Source organism: Diadema antillarum, unplaced genomic scaffold (genome assembly GCF_040938485.1).
Source record: "Diadema antillarum isolate AM-2024a unplaced genomic scaffold, OU_Dant_1.0 seq00000798_RagTag, whole genome shotgun sequence".
NCBI lineage: Eukaryota > Metazoa > Echinodermata > Echinoidea > Diadematoida > Diadematidae > Diadema > Diadema antillarum.
In genome coordinates, this window is record NW_027271682.1 from 1,178,443 (window position 1) to 1,196,964 (window position 18,522).

At 41.3% G+C, this 18,522-nt stretch overlaps 1 protein-coding gene across 1 annotated transcript; it reads left to right on the top strand.

Moving 5' to 3' along the window:
* Window positions 1-15,856: 15,856 nt before the first annotated feature.
* On the top strand, window positions 15,857-17,914 carry LOC139739376 (uncharacterized). The gene has a single exon (XM_071649996.1). The coding sequence runs from the start codon at window positions 15,857-15,859 to the stop codon at window positions 17,912-17,914; it is 2,058 nt and encodes a 685-aa protein (XP_071506097.1).
* The last annotated feature ends 608 nt before the right edge of the window (window positions 17,915-18,522 follow it).

The window sequence follows — 18,522 nt, forward strand, 5'->3', positions numbered from 1 at the left end:
GCTCGCAGGTTCACACGTTCACAAGTTTGTGTATGGCAGGTCTCTCTCTCTCTCTCTCTCTCTCTCTCTCTCTCTCTCTCTCTCTCTCTCTCTATCTCTCTCTCTCTCTCTCTCTTTCTCACTCTCTCTCTGTTTTCTTATTTTAGTGCAGTGATATGCATAAACTATGTGTGTCTGTGCGCATCAGATGTCATACCACAAACTTTTGTGTATTGAATGCCCATAAATCCATCCATTGACATCAACGTATCACCTTTAAATTCTTCCTCACTGTTTATAAGATATGTAATGATCATGCCCTATCTTATCTCAAAGACTTGATTTCTCTCCGCTATTCAACTTCAACCTGTTCTCTCCGTTCTTCCTCCACCCTCCAATTATCACATGGCCTCCGCACCTGTACCCGTTATGGTGGCGGGGCTTTTTCTGTTATTTCTCCATCTCTTTGGAACAAACTCTCTTTATATCCTAAATGCTGAAAGCGTTAATAAGTTTAAATCATTGCTGAAAACTTGTCTATTTATTCAATCTTAATTTTTGTTGTTATATATGTATATAATGTTGTATTTGAATTTGATATTTTTCCGTATTGTGCTCTTAAACGTCAATATGAAACGCTATATAAGTGTTAGTTATCATGATGATAATGATGATGATTATTATTATCATTATGATTAAGATGATGATTATTATTTTGATTATTATAATCAAATCCAACAAAAACAAAATGATATGAAAATAAGTATGATACGAGCGAGAGGAAGGGATGGCGACGGGGAGGGGGATAGATAAGAAATATTCTAGTTTAAAATCACATCATTATTCGGATTTGTTTATCAATGATCAGGCGGATATAGGACACATGCTCGAATGCTCATCACCTACGCCCACACCCAATAAAGATTTGTTTTCCTATTTTCCCACAAAGATGAGCGGAAAAAAATATATATAGCCTGAAACTCATTTTTCTGATTGGTATTCACGCCTTTCTGTGTCGACATCTTCCCCGTTGCCTAGAAACCCCTCCGGTCACCTTCCGTATAGCATGATATTTCAATACACACCGTTGAGTACTCACCTTGAGGCATTTTCGTTTTTACTCACTATCCATTGAGCCACTCTGCCCTTTTCTGCGGTCTGCTATCGTGATCCATTCTCCTCTCAATACCGAGTTCATGTCTATATCCCCATCCAGGGTATAGCGTTGACTGTAAGCCTTTTGGGGATATTGTATGCATGCGAGATATGAAAAAGGTATTTTTACTACAGTGTTTGTTTTTTTTTGCATCTGAACTAATATACATAGACTTCAGATATCCCTCCCCGCACGGGCATCGCTGGGTCTTTTTGTTTATTTTTGCAAGTGAGTTATAGAGATGATAATGACGTGGGCGAATAAAGAAAGTGATATTCATAGTACATGATAATGATTGTTACTAATGACTTTTAGAAATGGCAATGACGATAATTGAAAAATAATGATACTCGATCACATGATCTTTCTGCCATGCAAGCTTTTGTCCCCCGCCCCAGCCCATGATATTTTCTTTTGGCTTCACCAGTTTAGACTACTTTGTGCACAGCGGCAATTATATGCAAAACAAAAACAATCCAAAAACGAAAACAACCAAGTAATCCTGCCCGCTAGATTAAGGTATATTTATTCAATCACCAAATAGAGAGAGAGAGAAATAAAAAAAAAAACAGAAAACGACAATCCCGCGGTATATATCCAGCATTCTCTTCAGATTAAACGAGCGGTCAAAAACAAGTACGTTGACTTCATGGTCGACCCACACCAATCTTTTTCAATAAAGATATTCGCGGTTTTTGTGCCGTATCAGCGCCAATATCGTACCAATAGCACCAATGAAAATATCAAGAGGAGTATAGCAGTGGTTGTAGCGCTCGCAGGAGGAGGGGAAGGATGGGAGGAGAAAAAATGAAGGAGGGGGAGGAGAAGATGGAGGAGGAGGAGGGGGAGGGGGAGGGGGAGGGAGGAGTCATTGCATGAGGCTGTAGGTATAATTTTGAACTTGTTGCGCAATGTCAAAATACAGCAATGCTCTACTTGATTTGAAAGCATTGTCGCTGACATCCATTACGGTGTCTATTTGTAAGATTTTCTTGCATTTTTATGCTATGCGGCATTGAAAAGTGAGTGAGAAATACGCAGAAAGAATGCTTGGACATTAAAAAAAAAATGTAGGCCTACTATATGAAACATCAGCATACAAAAGAAGGCAAAGCAATCACTTCTTCCATTATGTAAGAAGAATTGTGCCAGAATAAACCTGATATGCCAACTGAAAATTGCTCGTCGCATGTAGGTTTGCTATTCAGAATTAACTCCTCACTGGTATTGAAGGGAAGGTCAGGCAGAGGAAAACGCGTTCCCTAGACATTCCTGATTAGATGCCCCCATTCACACAACGCCCTTGTGGCTCGACGGTGGCTACTGTACTCTCACGGTTTAAACAAATTACTCGTCTTGCTGTACTGGTGACAATAGTCCGAAAAAATGTAAAAAAAAAACAAAACAAACAAACCCACTTTTAACATGACTCACTAATTGGGTTAAGGAGGCCTTGTGTTGGAATAGAAGCAAGAAATAAAGCTCATTTTACCCCAACGGGATAATCATAATTGCCTCGACTGTAGACACTTCTGCCTTGTCGCTATTTATTTTGGCGTTTGTTCTTGAGGTTGCGTTGATGTTGTTGTTGTTTGATTGCTCCATATTCACAAGCGGGGAAATCAGCATCAACGCTACTACTCTGGGGTCTCCTCTTGTATGCTTATCATTTCTGACTTTCCATCCCACCTACTAAAAACAAACAAACAACCAAACAAAGCAGAAAAAAATATGTCAAAACCCAAAGTTTCTGTTGGTGATTTAGAAATCAGTATTTATGTACACTGTATCATGATTGGATAGTGTGCGCAGTGTTGCTGAATATGTAATAACAATAATGGCATTTGATAATTATCGTCTACCTGCGACTGTTACCATGGACGCCTTTAATTTGAACGTGTGAGATTTGTCATGTTTGTGTGTGTGCGCATGTCGTTTGTCACTGTTTGTGTGTATGATTCGTTTGTGTGTGTATATGTGTGCGATGTGTTTATGTTTGTGCATGCATTAGTGAGAGAGAGGGAAGGAGAAGGGCAATAAAGAGAGGAATTAAATGTATGATGTATCGTGACATTGCCGTATTCTTGTCATGTTTTTCTCTTGACCGCCGCATTATGCATGATGCACTTTACCTGTCATGGCCTGACAAAACCTCTCTAATCGAGTCAGCGACAGACGTGCCAATCACGCTATACGACCACCTTCCTCCTTTCGTATTCCTCTTCTACTCCGACCCCCCCCCCCCTCTCTCCATCTCTTTCTCCAGCTATCTATCTATTTCACGCACACACACGCACACGCGCTAGCGCACACACACGCAAACAGTTAGTTTATACTGTACTGTTGTGTTTCGTCAGTTTTTTTCCTCGTTTGTGTATATACTTCAAGTATCTAATTATTTGGATTGTTTTGTTTTTCATTTTTTTAAATCAATCTCATATTGTAACAGTGTCTTGAACTCAGTACAGATAACAATTATCATGATTATGCTAATAAACGTGTTGCCTAGCAGAAATTTCAATCAATATGATATAAGATTATCCCTTTAAACCCATCTGCATATTTGGATAGATTTATGAACCACGTACATCATACTCATTCAAGATTTTTATTCATACCATAAATGCATCTTATCTATAGTTGCTTTTACTGTTAGTTGTAAATAATGTAAGTAGTTTATCAACCACATTTCGTTCAAGATGTATCTATTGTGCTTTCCTGTTGATTTGTAAATAATGTAAATAGTAGTCGTATTTTCTTTTCTCAATTCGTGTTATTACACTGTACCATGATTTGATTTTCCCCAATACCCCATATTTGGGTGACATGGGAAAATGAAAAAAAAAAACAACAACAACAACCCTAAAACATTGTCATTGTCATCGTCATTACAAACACAATGCAAACTTTCCGTCCATTGTTTTAGAGCGATTAAACTTTCAAGTAATACATCATCGGGTGTCAACGAATCTCTCCAGTCTCCCCACCCAGATCATAGGCTGGAACATGGAACAAAAACGAGATAAAGTTGTGTCTTGTTGGTAGCTATGTTCGTACCATTCTAATACAGTAGATGTACTCCATAGCAATTTATGCTGGTTTTCATCTCATCTCCATACAATCCGGTATCTAGTCGGTATTTCTTCGCTTTGTTTTGTCTTTACACCAAAACGCCAATGTATAAATTGCAAATATTATGTGGATGTATGAAATGGAGTGGAATGTTACTGTGATGATTACCCACGTTTCGTTATGTTTATGTGTATGGCCGTTGAGAAATTGACTTCACTATTGCATTTCCTTTATCCTTAACTGACATACAACACACACACACACACACACACACACACACACACACATGCCAGCACAAACAGACACGCACACACGAACACATATTCTTTAAAACTCTCAGCGCATAACACAAAGCTGCCATCTGATATGAATAAAATCCAGGGGTTTTGCCACGTAATGAATAATTGAATGAAGCGCAGGTATAGGGCGGGTCCACGCCATACAAAATTCATATCTCGGACAAGGATTGCGTGTTTTTGCACAAGACTCGGAAAAGAAATTTCCTCCCTATCTCCGTCACACACACACACACACACACACACACCCACACTCCCAAGTGGGTACGTGTTTTCGCAGCAAATCACTGCGTTCTTAATCAATTCCTATTGGACCTACGATGTGTGGACAATGATTGTGGTTCACAATTAAGCATAGTGGTTTCAAGCGAGAAAAAAATGTAGATTTGTGGTATTTGGTAAATAGAATATCTCATGAGCGGGATTCCTTGGAGACTATGGCAACATCACATAATATTTTGGAGAGAAAAGTTAAAACACAGATACAAAACAGAATAGGAAGCTGAGAGGAAAAACTCGTTGACTTGTAGGTTGTCTCTGAAAGGAACGTATGCTTGTTTTCTCTTAACTCCGATGCCGCTTTTATCTCAATGTCACCTAGGCGTTTAGTAGTATAGTTGGCTTAACATTGAGGGCCTTTGGCTTCAATTGCTGTCTGTCGCGTCACCTGCATCTTTACAGTCAAGTCGAGTCGTCTTGTAAATACCCCCTTTTCACGATCCAAACCGTGTGTTCAATGCAGAGTCAGCATTTTACTTGATAAATCACGTTATCGAGCGGTCGAATCTCGTTATGCGGAAACTTCACTTTGTATAAAATCAGATGTGACAGGTGGAATCAGATTTTGTGTACTTGCGCTTCAGGCCAAACATGGCTGAAAAACAGGTTTTTGAGAGAACACATCAGCAAGATCGCTATGATGGCCTGAAGTACACTCGGGTGTAAAAACTCGGGGAAGTTGACACATTAGCACGCGTGCGTTGACAAACGAAACGTGACACGGACAGTACGCGAGGGGAATAGTCGTGGGGCAGATGAGATGAAGTGTGTGCAGATGACATGTCAATGATAATGGGCGGGAAATGAAGGGATAGCAGGAAAGAGGATGGCGCGGATGAGAGTCACAGGTCTGACACTTCCTTATGACTTTGACGTTTGTTGAGCTGTGTATTGTTGACAGAGTCCATATTCGATCAAATAGGACATAGAATGACACCTCTGAGTGCAGAAGAGACGCACACGGGCACGTCCTTTGCAGTATAACATCTGCTTGTTAAACAAGAAATATCAAACAAGAGGTCTGTCGATTCCTATGGGAGCTGGAGAAGCTAAAGCGTCGTAAAAGCACTTCGCTAAACGTCACACAGTGTTTAAAGAACCTGCGGAAGATTGCTTGTGGCAAGATGTTTATCTAAAAGCTCGAAACAGTCATGTAGCATGTTAAACGCCTGTGCTTTGAGCTTTGCCCATTTTCAGAGCCAGCAGCTTCTCATCAAGCCATAAAGAACCAATCCATTTTGTTGCGACAAAATATGACAAAATTGACGGTTTAGAGCTAAATTTGACCTGAACAAAAAAGAAGATACGAACATATCATGAATCAAAGGCTTGTCGCTGGCTGGTTATGAATCGGCCTGTTCACTGATGTTTTGAACCCCATGGAATATGGGCTATCCAGCCGTTGTCTTCAGTACAGAAAATCAAATCAAATCTAATCAAATCAAACCAAATCATATCATATCATATCATATCATATCATATCATATCATATCATATCATATCATATCAAATCAAATCAAATCAAATCATATCAAATCAAATCAAATCAAATCAAATCAAATCAATCCATCAATCAATCAATCAATCATTCAATTGATCAGTTAGTCAATCAACCAATCAATCAATCAATCAATGCTTTCTCCTTTTTTCCTCATTGTTCTTAAATTGACAATTCAATGCACTGTCACAAACTAGGGTGAAGAAAGAAAGTTATTCATTCTTTTGTGTTCTTTTCACACGTTGTCGTTTCCTAGCACCTGGCATACTGTGTTACAGTGTGTGGCCATCCTCATAGAAAAACTTCACAGCATCCAAAGCGCGAGGAAACTCTCACATCCTTCTACCTGTGAGAACATCTGCTGCCAAGATGTACAATGTACACGTGTGCTCTTGTTCAGTGAATGACAACGCATAAGCGTCAACGTTGCATTCGAATCGCCTCCGAGTGTCGCAAAAATGTACAGCAGAGATACACTTCATTATGAACATTGATATTATAAAGCATGTCTTTATAACAAGTCGTTGTATTAGTCCAAAAGTTCTAAATCTATTCAGATTTTTTGTTGTTGCTACCATTGCTTTAGAATAACAAAATCCCTCCTCCCAGACGGTTTAACAAGTCTACTGAAATAGCAGTTGTCACTTATAAATTGACTGATGTAGTTACGTTTAATATTAGGACAAGTTTGAGCTTTGAACATCTGACAGTGCGATTGCGATTCGCAAATTTTCTTTTGTTTTTATAGCAGAAACACGCACTCATTAAATTCACTGATCATTTTATGCTACAAGCAGATGTGAACTATGCTTACCAAAATATTTCAAATATCATATACTTTTCGTGTTCTGGAAAGTATCTTACTTACATCATTCGGCCATTAAAACATTAGGACGGGTTTGCGTGGTTAGGCACTGGAGTGGAATCAAATACTGAATCTAAGCTGATATAGTTAGTGAATACTGTTTGAAAAGGAAACTAAATGAGGGAAAAATAATTTACAAAATGTGAATAGGGAAGTAATCTTGATTTCAAATTTTGGCATATTGCAGAGACCAAAAGCATTAAGTTTATGTTAAAGATTCAAAATGAAACAACGCCAAATTGTAATAACATTGTCAGGCAGCAGCTGCAACGACCGGGTCAATGATCAGTGAAAATGTGTTTTGCAGGCTTTTTTCACCACCAGACTATTTAATCCCAGATGATGGGACTCTTTCCTCTTCTCTCATCGAAGGCATAATGTCGAGCACCCAGAAGCTGCAATTTGCCGGGGTGGTCCTTTGCGACTTGATAATGTTAAAAGCTACAAGGGCGAAAAATCAATGTTCGTCGTGTCTCGTGGCAACCTCGACGCAAGACACCGGATTCTCTCTCCCATTACCCTTAAATGAAATCCGATCCCTCTCGGCTAACCCTCTGCATTGTCTCACACTCATCATAGGATGACATTGGGTAACTACAGCCGCGATATCGCGTTCCGAGCAGGCATCACCGGTCTTAATGGGGGGCTGGGCGCGAATTCGGAAAGACGCAAAGTACAGAAATCGCCTACAGGTCTGAGCGGCCCAGAAAGATTGAACATTTTCTTCACTATCATCTACGTATCTCTTTTCTTTGGGTATTTTGTCATCCCTTTCCCCTACCTGTCATCGCTCCGCTGGGGTTGCCACTGATTGAAAGGGCATTCTGCAAAGAGATGTTTTCAGACTTAATACATTAATTGCAGATATCCCCCATGGGAACATGTTTCAATCTTATCACGACCCACTTAAGGTGTACAAGAAAAGCGAAGATACTTTAGAAAGTTTTGGGGTTACATTTCTATTTCTGCATGAGAGATTAATGTCTTCGGGTGTGATGATATTCTGTTCACCATTTTGCTCCGTCAGAGTTTGAAAACCACTACTTCACTTCGATGTCGATGACACAAAAACAACAGAAAAAGTGTTGTTTAAGCAAGCTTCAGTTTCAAGAAAACATACCTCATCAGAATCAGATGCACGGTATTCATTCTTTCTTTGCCAAAGTGGTAAATCTTATTTTTGTTTAAGACACTTATATAATATAGACTTTTATTCAATATTTAAAGAGAAGGAAAAAAATGAACATAGAAGCAAATCCAAACGACATGCCCCATTGACACAGATGAGTATGTGCGTGTATGTGTGTGTGTGTGTGTGTGTGTGTATGTGCGTGGGGGGATTTAACAGTCAATTGTGCGTGACGTAGAGTCGATTTTTGTAGTAGTTGTTGTTTTAATATGACATTGCTTGTCTACGTGACGTCCTCGCGTGCTCGCAGCGCAATCTTAACGAGCGTTCAAATGACAGGCTTTACCGCCAACTGGCGGCCCTACCCTGGGAGCCTGCCAACCCATCAATATCCTTCCACTTTCCCTTTCTTTGAGGCGTTTAATGCTGCGGCGGAAAAGACGAAGAAGAGTGCTCATGAATTATTCATGTCAAGCCAGCTACGGCTATCCGCCCATCACTAAGGAGAGACCATGGCAGGTCGCCTGATAGGGTACTCGGCAAGGGCGGAGTGGGACATTTGACGGGAAGGGGGACGGAGGAAGTAAGGGAAAAGACCCACTTTAATCGAGCAGCTCCTCTGGTAATGTCACGTTTTCTTTGATACTCACAGCGGGATCCTTTACAACTAGGTGATGTTCTTATATTTTCTCACATTTTTTCAGATCTCTCTAGCATTCCCAAAATCGCAAGATAGGACGTGACCCGATGGCTTGCTCGTTTCATATCTACTAAAGATGGTAATGACGCCGTGATAATCTGAACTTTATTATGCTGGGTAGAGGGCGTGCTTGAAAAAGGCAATGCAAGTGTCGTCAACAATCAAGAATGTTATCCTTCTCACTCTGTAGTGAGTAAAAGGGTAGACGTGAGTCTTCGACCTCTTGATATCGTAAAATCTCTTCTTTTTATTACACACATCTGAGACAAACGGGAAAAAAATATGATCTTCGACCTCGAGACTTGCCTTCATTTTCCCAGATATACAAGGCTTTCTATCGTAAATACATGGGAATTCTACTGATAGGAGACATGTTTTGCAATAGCAACCCCATCTCTTTCTCGTGTCTTAAATTAGTACTTTGAAATAAACAGAAATAATGTTGGTAATATTAGACACAATGAAATACTCTCATCGTTCTTCTGCTTACTTCTTAGAAACTTTTTTCCTTGATGTTTCATTTTTCATGCGTGTCCCCCTCCTCAAAAGATTTGAGAACCGTCACAAACTGTAAGTCGGTTTGTCTGTATAACCTGCAGCTCTCATTGATTCTCCAGTGCTCTTCCTCTATCTACCGCTTTATCCATTTTATGTACACACATGCACACACACACACACACACACACACACACACACACACACACTATCTGCCTTATATTTCTTAGTATACCAGTTGTGTGAACAGTAAGCGAGAAAGCAGCTTTTACCACTGGTTGATAGAGTTTGGGGCTGATGAGATGCAGAAGTGGGTGTCGATTCCAACGCGCACGTCACTCCAAAGTCTCCCTCGGCCCTCTGCTTGGTGCCACAGATAAGCGGAGAAACTGCGTAGATGAATTACCCCCGTTAACTGGGCCAGAGAGAGGAATAGTGAGAGTGGAAGATCTTTATCATGGGGAGCCGAGTGCTGTACAATCATATTTCGCGCCGTTCACACCTCTGCGAGGTGTGAGCTGACGCAGAAAGCAGACGGCAGGTCGATCAACAGATTCCCATCAGATCCTTTCCCTGACAAAACGTGATACAAAGTCGATTCGAGGCAAAGCGCTGACTGTCTTAGTTACAGTCAGCTATGTATGGGGAAACTGCACACTGTTGACATGGTAGTTTCTGCTTCATAACGATATTGGAGTGATTTAGCCAATGAGAATTTGAGAACGCTATTTAAGAAATCGACGTCGTAAACATACACATAGTATCATACATGTAGTAACTTTAACGCGCTCTGCAGATGCAATTTATACCGACGGACTTGTAGCCGTCTAGTTCTCGGAAAAACTCTCTCAAAAATGATTACGTGTTTAAATTTAGTTTTACCTCTTACAGATAGTGATGACACAATGGAAACATTGCAGTGCTGGAATGCATACGACGCCACTGTATTTCACCCCTCTAATCTGAGTTTTTTTTTCCTGCATATAATTCTTTTTCAGCTTAGAATGTTGCAACAGAAGTCATATAACGATTGCCTCTCTAAATGAGGGCTTGCCTACTCTACTCTACCATGTCGGCCTATACTGCAGACTATAGAAACTCGGACTTTCACAACTGCACATTGTGCCGACAAACGCGCCGCATTACGCACCGGACCAGTATACCACAAAGATCGGCATGTAATTCCCTTTGAAATTAACTACTCAACCATACTCTGTTACATTACCCATGGATCTTTCCTCGGTCTGACCATGCTCCGTACTCAACCCGTGAAAGGTTCGCCAATTTCTTCCCTTAGCTTCTTTCTATTCCATCACCCCCACCCCCTCCCCCTTTTCCGGTTTGCCTTCTTGTTTCTGTGTCTCTTCGTCTACCAGCTTTGTTCCACATTCCCACCGTTCGACTTGAATCGACCTGGCGGGACCATTTCTAGCGAGCAAGTTCATGAGTTTCCGCGAGACAAGGTAATTACATACCCCCCGTATGCAGCAGGTGCGAGATCGGAGCGGGCGTGAATCGACCGGGATTAATTGCCACTTAGACCTCGGAAATGCCGCGTTCTGTCCGTATTGTACACCAGCGAGCAGGGCGTTAGTGATGAGGGATGGGGCGAGATGATGCAGGGCGAGATGATGGGGCAGCGATCAAAGGGAAAACTTGGCTAGAGTTAAGGCGCTGCAATTTATAGAGAAGTAGAAGGTTAGCAGGACACATGAAAGAAAGATGGAGAGAGGGACGGACATGACGGAGATTAGAAAGAAGGGGGTGTGAGAAAAGTTAAATGATAGGAAAGTGTTAACAGGTGGAGAACTCACGTGAGGAGCATCATACAAGTTTTATTCCAGTATGTCCCACTTTTTAGCCGTGCGAAGCGTACAGCTACAAAGTCACTGCATCATTGATGACTCAAACATAACGTACCCTCACTCTTACCAAGTCCTAACAAACCAACTTCCATAAGGGAGGCAATCCTCTCCTCTGTTTTCCCAACCTGCATTCCCCCACAGAAACAAACCTCATGGCGGGGCAACTCTTACGATTCTTAACATTGTGGGCTAACTCTTTTACCCTCGTTAGGGTAACTCTTAAGATTATCAACCTTACTGGCCTTATGGGGTAAGCCTAGCTCGTATGATCCTGCATTCATTATAAAACAAACCTCATGAGTTTAAGGGGTAACTCATGCGACAACGTTCTGATTTTTAACATTAGCATACCGGGTAACTCATGGGGTAACTTTAAATTTATCATTCTTAACATTATGGGGTAACTGATGGGGTAACTTTTTTTGATTCTTAACATTACAGGGTAACTCATGGGGTACCTTTTCTGATTCTTAACAGTATGGGATAACTCTTACGGTGGATGGGTGTACTCATGGGTTACTTTTTTGCAACACGTTTCCTACGGAATCCTTCTTGGTTTTCTGTGCAGAGTCGATGGAGAATTCTCAGGATCTCGTATCAAACGGGTTAACTTTATTTAATAACATCGATTCCTATCTCTTTGTCTGTTTGATCAGAGTATAATATCATATATCACGTGACACCAGCAGATTTCCGTGTCTGATCATGATGCAATATGAGCCCTCTAGGAAGACTCTTGATCTGACGGCATTCCAGACAAAGAATTGAGCGTTATGAGAATAATAGGAAAAACAAGGACAAGTAAATCCAAGAATGCAGAAGTCGTAGTCCTTTGAGCTAGCATGCAGTTTTATTTTCATACTTGTACATCATGTTCAAACAACATCATCTTTAGAGTGGGATGACTCTGTGCTTTTTTGATCTCTCTTGTATACTCTTAGACAAAAATCTCCATATTCATAATTGCTTTAGATCATCAAAATTAAGGTCGTTTAACATCTATGATTTGATTCGTGCAATTTAGTAGATGGATCGCATCGTTTTTACATAAAAACGTTACACATAATTTACCTCCTGTCCTGGCTGCCTGATTTAGAATACGACAGGTTAGTCATCAACTGATGTGTTTGCTTAATGTACTCATGCATTGTTCTCTGTCTGGAAGTTACTTTCTCTGTACCCACAGTTTCTGTACTACACTATCTACACTGCTATGGTTTAATATGTCTCATGTACTCTGCGACACACACACACACACACACACACACACACACACACACACACACACACACACATATACACCCCCACACACAAACACCCCCACACACAAACAAGCACACAAACATACGGAGGACAGAAAAAAAAACACCTCAGGATCGATAAGGCCCCTGGGTGGAAACATTTTCCCTGTTTTATCAGCGTCCTGTCTGATCACTGCTTGTTTGGCGTTGTAATGCTGTCATCGGGTAGCCGTTGGCGATTATTCTCAAGACGTGCATAGAATACAATGCATCCAGTGGGGTAGCCGTCTACTGGCTGGTGTTGTCGTTACTATGAATATCAGAAGGACGTAGGTTTCAGACTGTATAATATACAGAGTTATCATCAACACTCCATAATTATCATCATCCATACTTCAAGCATCTAAGTGTCATTTATTTTTGATGTGATTTTTCTAATGGTCTCTCGAGGGACCACGGAATCATCGAGTAATGTCGAAGAATATCAAGAGCTCAAATCACGAAGACAAAAACAAGAACCCGAGCGAACAAAAACCCTTTTTTGCTCTACAGTCTAGTACCTACTTCAAATACATTGGAGGAAGAGGAGAAAGAAAGAGACAGATTGTTCGGAGGAGAAAGGGGAAAGAGAAATAGAAAGAGAGAGAGAGAGAGAGAGAGAGAGATGGAGAGATTGTAATGCGACAGAACTGACATGCCGCAAGGAATATGAGGAATGCGCACCTTATAAAGAGCATCTTTTGAACCGACCGATAGCTCCTAGCAGTAAAACGGACAGAGAAGGTCCCAAACGTGATTAAGAAATTGCAAATGTATGTCATGTAATCCATGGTGTTGAATGAATGTTCACCACGGAAAAAAAAGAACCACACGAGGACGTTAAATTTGCTATACATTTCAAATGTTGGAATGAATAAGAAACCTGTTACTCAAAATGGCTAATTTCTCAGGAGGAACGACATAAATGTTTTAAACTCATTAGTAAATTGACATAATCTGTTAGTCTTATGCTCTCATAAGAAGTCTTTTCTCCTTCGGAAAAAAAAATGGGTTGAAATGTGCAATACTTTGTGAATGCAGTAGTGCAGAAGCTGACTCGAGATGGTGTCTTGTCCATTCCAGTCGCCCCTCTCCCATTAAAAAATAAAACCTCTTTGTAATCTTTATTTGTCATAATCTTCGTTGTACATTCCTCTCTTAGTTTAACCTTTTCGTGGCAGTAGTCTTTAGCCAACGCGGTCTGGACATATATCTCGTTTGTGTCTGAATTGAGACTAATCGCGATACAACAACGATCACATACAGAGGCCCAGACAGCCCAGACCAGCGCGCGAGGCCTTGTCCAGCGGCTACGTGTCAGGGACTTGAGACAGTGTGTACAATACTATCTGATTCTCTGCGCCAATCGGTATTCAAACACACAAAGGGTTAAGACTTATAAATACAATATGTCATAAAAAAGATGCAGCCCGTCCTCTGTTTACCACCATTACATTCCGCGAGTTGTCTCCTACAGTGTAATTCTTCGCCATATTTACTCAAGTTTAAAAGATGAGAATTTGTTACTGATGGAAACAAGATAGTTACTACTGTTTGTCTGGCAAGCACACTTTGTATCTCTTTTAATTTCCTACAAAATATGAACAGAAATTACAATAGTGAAACGAAACTACAATGTGAAAAGCTTCGTGAATCGTCTATGATACATGTAGTGTGCACTAGGGTATTGCTAGGGTATTGCATGCGATCTTGGTTTGTCGAATGACGATGAAATTCTTACAAGCAAAACCGTGCTTTATAGAAATCGCGATTTCTCACCAGAGAAGGCAAAAACACCAGTATACGATTTTGCAGTTCTGTTGTGTGAAGCAACGCCCGCTAGAAATAAATAATATTGCCACATTTTTTCGTGGAACGGACACGTGCTAAAAGATAAAGGTACAGTGTGACGGAATGAAAAGAGAACAGCCACCGACTGACCGAGCCCTGAAGACTTGTGTAACAGATAGTTTCTTTGGCCGCCATTCAACCGTGGTACAAATCCTCGGTAAGCTCCAATTAGTCGATACTTTCAGGCCAAGGCGTAATACGACACTCTACAAAACAGACATCATTTGGCGCACTACAGGGTGTGGAACGAACTGGGGAGACCGTGGTGATAACGAGCAAACGCTCCCCTGAGCTCTCCGAAAACCAAACCGAGTGTCATTCAACCCTATAGTTCTAATTAACACTGATCCCTACCTGAGTCTTACGAACAGCATCTCTTGCCCCTGTCGAGTCGAGTTTCTCCCCAGTCCCTTGAGTAACCGATATTTTGTGTCGTCCCTCAGTCTTCTCTTTGAAATTTAAAGCATCCATTGTAATCTTCCTTGCAGCGAAGGCAAATCTTGAGAGAATGTAACCCGTGCAATTCTCGCGACAGCCGTAGGCATGATCCACATTCAGATTTGAAGCACGCAAATAAAGAGTATAAGAGAGAGAGAGAAAAAAAGAGAGAAATAAAAGCGCTACTCCGTACTGATGACAATCGTTGAATGAGTGAGTGGTTGGACATCTAGCAAAATGACTTGTTGCATGTGATTTTTGTTAAAGTTTTCTCACTATTCTCGACTTGTAAGCTACCATACAAATATAATATATACAACCCTAGTCATGTCAGTTTTTAGTATGAATAAAAATGCTAATAATTATCACGATGATGATTATGGTGACGCAGTATAATGCCATTACATATGGTGACATTATATCATAATGGTTTGAGTGTGTGCGTCTGTGTATGTGGTGTTTGACATAATTATTTTGCCAAGTTGTTATACTTTCCCGAAACATATAGCAAGACTAATATACTGTTGGGTGGATTTCCTAATAATGCTACGTTTCCTTTTCTTTCTCTTCTCTATTATTCTACTTCTACAGACATCAAAGCTCTCTTACGTAACCATCGGCAGAGCGACATACAAGCATCGAACGCCTGCCTACAATATCGGGTGACGACAAGTTTGATGTCAACGCGCATTTCAGCGACATGCGACTTGTTGTCCAGCTCTCCATCAACTTTCGCCAGGAGTGACATATAAACAGGAGTTTTAACATAGTACCTGTTCACGAGGCATTTCATGGACTGCCTTTCATGAAGTTTGAGTGAAGAGCGGCTTTCCGTCCATAACGTCGCTGCGACAAGCTAGATATGTAGCACGAAGCGGGAGAGACGGGGGTGTCCTCGTATGATACGATATCCAGCGAGCCCATCGGTAGATGAGGCTAGTGCTTTTGCCACAATGAAGCTTAGTGTGGCCCGGTGTGTTGGATGGGTGTCTCTAGCTTTAGCAATTCTGGCTCCTTTCTTGCAGACAGCCGTGGCGCGGATCTCGAAAATCTTTCCGTGTCCGGAAAGCTGCGATTGTGACATTGTGACGCAGCGTGTGGATTGCTCGGACAATGGCCTCTCCAGGCTTCCATCAAGCCTGCCAGTCAGCACGCGAATTCTGCTCTTCAGGGGAAACAACTTAGAAGATAATCTCACCCTGAAATGCTTCAATATCACGTCCCTCACGCGGCTGCGACAACTTTCTTTGGCAAACAACTCTTTGATCGCGGTGCATGATGATGTTTTATCCCACCAAGAAAGGATCATCAAACTGGACATGAGTTTTAACCATCTGCAGAGCATTCCGGAGACCATTCGTACCATGCGTTTCTTAAAACACCTCTACCTTAGCTCCAATCACATTTCCTACATCACAAACGCTGACTTTTCCCAAAAGAACTGCATGATCGAACAACTTCACTTAAGTCGCAACGAAATCAGTATCATACAAGAGGGTGCCTTCAATTCTCTGGGTCAGCTTAAAAAGCTCTACCTAGACAGTAACCTTATCAGCAATATATCTAGTGGACTCTTCGACAGACTATCATTGTTACAACAACTCGATTTGTCTCACAATAGATTAGGAGCTGATCTAGATTTACAGTCAGAACTTCGCGGGGATGATATTCCCACTCCAAAGACGGTGGAGCTCGTTCCTGGACCCGAGCTAATGTACGGGCTCCCGGTAAACTGTAGTGACTGGTTCCATTCCCACGGTGCCCCAGCCTTAACTCACCTGAATCTGGCTGGTAACATTATCAAAATAATTGCCGACAATGCCTTCATTCATTTCCCATTAGTAACGTCGCTAAATCTTAGCGAAAATGAGATCGTGACATTACCTGTGACTTTGTTTCACAACATGAGCTATCTTGTCGAGTTAGATATGAGTGGAAATAATCTGACGACGTTGCACGGCCAGCAATTCCGGGGAAATCCCTCTTTACAGTTTTTGAACTTGAATCGGAATCAACTCCAGGAGTTACCAGATGACCTATTCAATTGGAGCGAAGATATGTCGTACCTGGACATGTCTCATAACAACCTCAGAGATGTAAACTTCCTTGGCGTGAAAATGCGATCCCTCGTAAACCTACACATGTCTTACAATGCTCTTGAGGTTGTCAGTAGCATTGGCTTCACCAGTCTGGTCAGTATAGAGTTTTTGAACCTACAAAACAGCATGCTTGGGGAGATTCCCAACGTCCGAAACCTAACCAAACTCCGAGAGATCGACCTGTCTTCAAATGCCATAACATCCATTCCATACGATGCCTTTGATGGAGATATCGCCTTGGAGACGATCTTACTTCAGGGAAACGGGATTTTGACCATCCGCGAGGAAGTATTCAGCGGGCTACCTGCGCTTACAACGCTTAACGCCGAGGACAACCCCGTCCACTGCGATTGCAATGTCAAATGGCTAGCGGCAGAATATGACTACAGTTCAAGTGCTGGTGCCGATGGCGGTGACTATGCCATGTTTAGTGACATTCCTTCGGACGTCTCTGCGGATTACAGCGCACCGGTTGACTGGAGGGACGCGCTCCGCGCGAATGTGGTGTGTGTCAAACCGCCCATTGCAGAAGGGATGTATATCAAAGAAGCCATCAACTATTATTCCGCTGACTTGATCTGCAATCATTTCGCCAATCCACACAGCATAATGATTCTAATTCTCACGTGGTTCCTTATCATCATGGTGTTTCTTATCCTATTCTGGAGCCGGACCTTCTGGATGGCGCGAAAGCAGCTCGGTTTCATGCGCCCTCACAAGTCGAAGGGTAAGCTAACTGAGGAGACTTGCTATGTCATATCGTCGAAGAAGGCAGGGAATGGACAGTACCAACTCATCCCAGATAAGAACGAGACGGATCCTTTAATGTTTCTTCATAACCACAAGGACGAATCATGCAAGATGAGAACGTTTGACCGGAGTAGTGAGCTATTCATTGAAACGACTGTGTGAGAGATTATCAAACCGAATGGAGTTCTCTTGGATTCTGGTACTCCCGTGTATTTTTTATATCATTCGCAAAGATAAAAGAATACAAGAAACTATCTTCTTCTTTTTTTTTCGATACGACATCGGACATCTCTGTCTATTTTCCAAAGAGAGAGATTAAAAACACAGAAAGTTATAGTGTCATTTCATTACAGGTGTAGAGTCATTTATATTTTATTGAAACAAAAGCAGAGACAATGTGTGCTTATTTGTTATTTTCAAGACATCGCTTTAATGAGACTTTTACTGTACGGAAACCATCGCGTTTATTGTTCGTTATTAAAAGAATGGTAATGATGAAAATAGTTCTTGCTGTACGTTATTTGTCCAATCTCTGCGATATTTGCAACGAGGCACTTCAAAAAACACATCCGCACGACACGCAGTACAGCAATATCAACACATTGTTTACAGATCCTATATTTTATGTGCATCGTGTTTATATCGGATATCGTATCACAGGTGTTGGTGGTATGGTGGGGGAGGAGGGTTATGAGTCCAGGTAGGGATAGCTTTTCTGTACATCACATATTCCTCTCATTCTTTCGTGTGACACAACAGCTACAATGTAT

Bases quoted from the DNA above. Each gene is read 5' to 3' on its own strand.
- LOC139739376 (XM_071649996.1), top strand. From the start codon at position 15,857: ATGAAGCTTAGTGTGGCCCGGTGTGTTGGATGGGTGTCTCTAGCTTTA.